General features: G+C 37.7%; 1 protein-coding gene across 1 annotated transcript; it reads left to right on the forward strand.

Annotated features, from left to right (window-relative positions):
- The first annotated feature begins 320 nt into the window (after positions 1 to 320).
- On the forward strand, positions 321 to 1,610 carry LOC145324543 (uncharacterized). Its single transcript, XM_080167127.1, has one exon. It carries the CDS (start codon positions 321 to 323, stop codon positions 1,608 to 1,610), a length of 1,290 nt encoding a protein of 429 aa, XP_080023253.1.
- Positions 1,611 to 5,116: the final 3,506 nt, after the last annotated feature.

Genomic DNA, 5,116 nt, shown 5'->3' on the forward strand with positions numbered 1-5,116 from the left:
ATTTTTGGGGTTGAGGTGACCTCCCACACCTCCTTAAAGATTTTTTTTCAAATTTTTTTTTTTTTTCATTTTAAGATTTTGAGGGGTGAGATGACCTTTGACACCCCCCTAAAAAATTTTTTTTTCAAATTTAGAGTTAAACATAATAACAGATAATTTTAAAAACAGTGTTATATTTAATTTCAAATTCTAAGAAGGTTTTGTTTTATAAAATTTTCTGTAAAACTAAAATTAGATGGACTTTAAAGACTGCTGTTGTTTTCTCAGTAAGTTAAAATAAATAATTGTTATTACTTTAAATCTTAGAAGAAGAAGATAACATGCAAGGTGGAGATGCTCAATTTTCAGAGAGAGGAGGTGAAGTCCGAGTGGAAGATGGATTCCAATATGTGTTGAGGAAAGATAGAATAGGAAGAAATGGTGAGAGGACATGGAGGTGCTGCATGCAGAGGCAACATAGATGCTCTGCATCTATCAAAACAAAAAATGGCATACTTCAGGGAAATGAGGCACCTGTACACTCACACACTGGAGATCCAGTGAAAAATGATGTGTTGAGAGTGCAGTCCCTCATGAGGACAAAGGCCTCTTCAACTCTTGACACAACAAGATCTGTTCTTGCAGATTGCCTTGCAGGTCTAAGTCAAGATACACTGCAAAGGCTACCTAAGCGCCCATCTTTAGATGACAACATCAGGGCTAAGAGAAGAGTGGGCAATCCTGTAGAGCCAAATCCTCAGAATTTAAGCTTTGAAATTCCTGAGAAATACAGGAATGTTCTTCTTCATGACACAGGTATTGCAGATCCTAACCGCATTTTAATGTTAGGCTCCAGGGAGCTTTTACATGTACTGGATGATGAGAATGTGTGGTTGGGTGATGGCACTTTTGCTGTTGTGCCATCAGTTTTCTACCAGCTTTACACAATTCATGCTAAGGTAGGCAACAACTATCCTCCAATTGTGTATTTTCTTTTGCCCAACAAAGAACAAAATACATACATCAGGATGCTAGATGCCCTAAAGGAACTTCTGCCTGATTCTGTTCCACAAATTATGTTGCTTGACTTTGAAAATGCTGCTCAAAATGCATTCAGACTGGCGTACCCAAATGCTTCAGTAAAAGGATGCCTTTTCCACCTTAGTCAGTCTGTAATAAGAAAAGTTGGAGAACTAGGTCTAAAGAGCCAATTTGAAAGCAACCCAGAGTTCAACATGGCAGTCAAATCCTTAATGGCATTATCATTTGTTCCATTAGATGATGTGTTACCAAGATTTCATGAACTAGCTGATTCATTTCCAGATATAGAGAGAGTCAATGAGCTGATTGCCTACTTTGAGGTAACTTACATCCAGGGTAGAGATAGAGGTGAAGGCCTAGCAAGAAATCCTCCTAGATATCCCCCTCAAGTTTGGAACCATTTTACAGATCCAGCTGATAATGTTCCCAGAACCACTAATGCTGTAGAAGGATACCTCAATGGATTAAATTCACTCTTTCTCTCTAAACATCCCAGTGTGTGGAAACTCTTAGATGGGCTTATAAAGGACATTGCACTCCAACATAAGGTTTATGCTGACAATCAGGCTGTCAACAATCCTGCAGTTTGACAAAAATACAAATTGTTGGCCCAAAGACTTGCTGCCAAAGTTAATACTTATGCAGCAAGCCCAAATAAGTTGATCTATCTCAGAGCAGTAGCTAACATTTTTAGCTCTGTCTGATCCTATGAGGAAACAATTTTTTATAAAAAAAAAATAAAATAAAAAAAATATAAAAAATAAAAAAATAAAAAGATTTTAAAAAAAAGAAAAGCAAAAAAAAATTTTTTAAATTAAAAACATCAAAAATTGGCTTGCTATTATACTTGACCTCCTCGTGGTGCAAGCTGGATAAGACAGACGAAGTATAAAATCAAATGAAACTTTTTCAGACATATAGTCAAAATAAAAAACCTATATTTTTAAAATCTTTAGAGGACAATTTATATAAAAAATTTGGAAATAATTTAGAAAAAGAATTTTAAAAATAAAATCTTGGTTTTCTTTTAAATAAATAACTGAAAAAAAGGGAAAATGTTTTTTTGTAAAATGAACCCATGTGGGAGGAATACAGTAGAAGGGATCCCATGTGGGAGGAATCCCGTGGGAGGGATCCTGTGTGGGAGAAATCCTGTTTGGGAGGAATCCTGTGTGGGAGGAATACCATAGGAGGTATGTGACCTTCCACCCCCCCCCTAAAAAAAAAATTTTTTCAAATTTTTATTTTTTGCCATTTAAAATTTTTTTATATGAAAAAAAGTTTTTAGGGGGTTGTTGGAGGTCACCCCACCCCAAAAAATTTTAAATCCAGAAAAGAAAAAAAAAATTAAAAAATTTTTTTTTTAGGGGGGGTGGAAGGTCACCTTACCCCCGAAAAAGTGTGGGAGGTCAACCCAACCCCAAAAATTTAAAAATGAAAGAAAAAAAAAATTATGGAGGTGAGGGAGGTCACCCCAACCCCAAAAATTTAAAAATAAAAAAAAAAATTTAATGAAAATTTTTTTGGGGGTGTGGGAGGTCACCCCACCCTCAACAAAATTGAAAATAGAAATAAAAAAATTTGAAAAAAAATTTTTTTTAGGGGGGTGTGGAAGGTTATCCCACCCCCAAAAATCTTAAAATGAAAAAAAAAATTTGAAAAAAAAATTTTTGGGGGGGTGTGGAAGGTCATCCCCCCCCCCGAAAATTTTAAAATGAAAAAAAAAAAATTTGAAAATTTTTTTTTACAGGGGTGTGGAAGGACACCCCACCCTGAAAAATTGAAACTTGGAAAAAATTGAAACATTGTTAGGAGGAGTCCCGTGTGGGAGGAATACCATGGGAGGGAACCCGTGTGGGAGGAATACCGTGGGAGGTATCCTGTTTGGGAGGAATCCCGTGTGGGAGGAATTCCGTGGGAGGTATCCCGTGTGGGAGGAATCCCGTGGGAGGTATCCCGTGTGGGAGGAATACCGTGGGAGGTATCCCGTGTGGGAGGAATTCCGTGGGAGGGATCCCGTGTGGGAGGAATACCGTGGGAGGTATCCCGTTTGGGAGGAATCCCGTGGGAGGGATCCCGTGGGGGAGGAATACCGTGGGAGGTATCCCGTTTGGGAGGAATCCCGTGGGAGGGATCCCGTGTGGGAGGAATTCCGTGGGAGGGATCCCGTGTGGGAGGAATACCGTGGGAGGTATCCCGTTTGGGAGGAATCCCGTGGGAGGGATCCCGTGTGGGAGGAATACCGTGGGAGGGATCCCGTTTGGGAGGAATCCCGTGGGAGGGATCCCGGTTGGGAGGAATCCCGTGTGGGAGGAGTCCCGTGTGGGAGGAATACCGTGGGAGGGATCCCGTTGGGAGGAATCCAGTGGGAGGAATCCCGTGGGGAGGAATCCCGTGACTACCGTTTAAAAGACAATGCTCTATAACTCCTAAATGGGCGATTGGGGTTAATTTAGGGTGTTCTAGCGTTACAGCTAATTTAATGGGTAAAACCATTAGATATGAAGACAATCTGAGACAACATCATACAGACATGCAACCAACCCTTTGTTATAAACAATTGACTTTGTTATCAATCGACAAAGCAATTTAACCCCATATTGTTATGGACAGATAGACATTGATGGTTGTAGAGTAGCTTCGCTATTAAAACTAGGGTTTTAGTCGGGATCTTCCGGTATAAGACAATAGACGATAAATCTATGTGTATTGCCAATTAAAATTTAAAAAATCACTCATATTAATGTAGCTAGTTTGTACTACCCAATTAGGATTTATTAAAGTCTTCAAAGTTTTTAAGCCAACAAATTAGAGAACGGGTTTATCGAAATTTGAACCAGTCTAACCCATTTTCCCTTGGTCCCCAAAAAGAAATACTAACTTGCTAAAATTTACCATAGATTATTGAATAAAACGTATAAACACTGGTTTAAAAAGTATATGACACCAATTTTTTATGTAATGCTTTGTTTAACAAGTTATAGTGCATAATTTTCAAAGCAAAACTTGTATAAATCAAAGTTCGAATGTAAACAACTCTGTAAGTATAAAATAAGTGAATAATACGTTAATAATTCTAATCATATTAGTGCTTTTATAAAACTTATATCATTCAGCTTGAAAGTACTTTTTAAAAATAGACTTATTTTCAACGATTGATTTTAGGTCAGCTATCTTTATATCATTTTGTTACGTCCTTGCGTCTTTTAGCAAATAAAAGTAAATTAAGAATACAGTGCTTATAATGCTAATGTTTGCCTCATCATTCAGGGAATCTAAGCTCATTGTTGTAAAAAACATATAGTAGCAAATAGTATCTTATTATATAATTAAGATTTGTTTGTCCGCAAGGCTCTCATGAACTAATGAACCAATTGAGTTCCTCATTTTTGGGAAGCCAAACACATCTCTCAGAATGGTTCAGGCTATTTTTTTTTAAATCTATACCTTGGTATGGGTTTCGGCTATCTATTTGCCCCTATTTTTTTCCTTTAAGTACCTAGACGCTAGGGGCACAGTCGCTAGTTTGAATAAAATTCACTAGAGCCAGGGAACTAAATGGATAAGACATGTCCGATAAATTGTTTTCCCCAATGATGATCACAAAAACACCCCTTCTGTAGATTACAATTAGTTTTTGAAACGTTTGGACACTTAACTAAATGAACCAACCAATCAAAGTTCATTAAATGTCCCCAAATTTGATCAGCAAACAAATAAGAAAAGGTTATTATAATACTTTGGGGACTAATGTAATTTACAGCCTATTGTCCCCTCCCTCCCTGCACTATAGCACTCTGGGACACATCTTATGAATGTTAATTGAGCCTTTCAGTCAAATTGTTTTGACATTATTAGGCTAGGGTTATTTCAGCGATCCACAGATAAGCCAATGAAAGATAGGAAATTTTGGGTATAGTCCCTTTCGTGGCAATTCACCTTTAGGGGCGATTCTTCGTATTTTTTACAGTAGGATTTCTCCTATTTCTAGACCCTGCGGGGGGCTCTAACACTGCGGGGCCAATTGCCTATTCCTTTGGGGCAATCACCTAATCTAATATAACCTAACCTAAAATAACCTATAAAAAGCCATTTT

The sequence above is a fragment of the Acartia tonsa genome, chromosome 7 (genome assembly GCF_053477335.1).
Source record: "Acartia tonsa isolate MP-2025a chromosome 7, ASM5347733v1, whole genome shotgun sequence".
Taxonomy (NCBI): Eukaryota; Metazoa; Arthropoda; class Copepoda; order Calanoida; family Acartiidae; genus Acartia; species Acartia tonsa.

Excerpts from the sequence above, each read along its gene's own strand:
- LOC145324543 (XM_080167127.1), top strand. The coding sequence starts at position 321 with ATGCAAGGTGGAGATGCTCAATTTTCAGAGAGAGGAGGTGAAGTCCGA.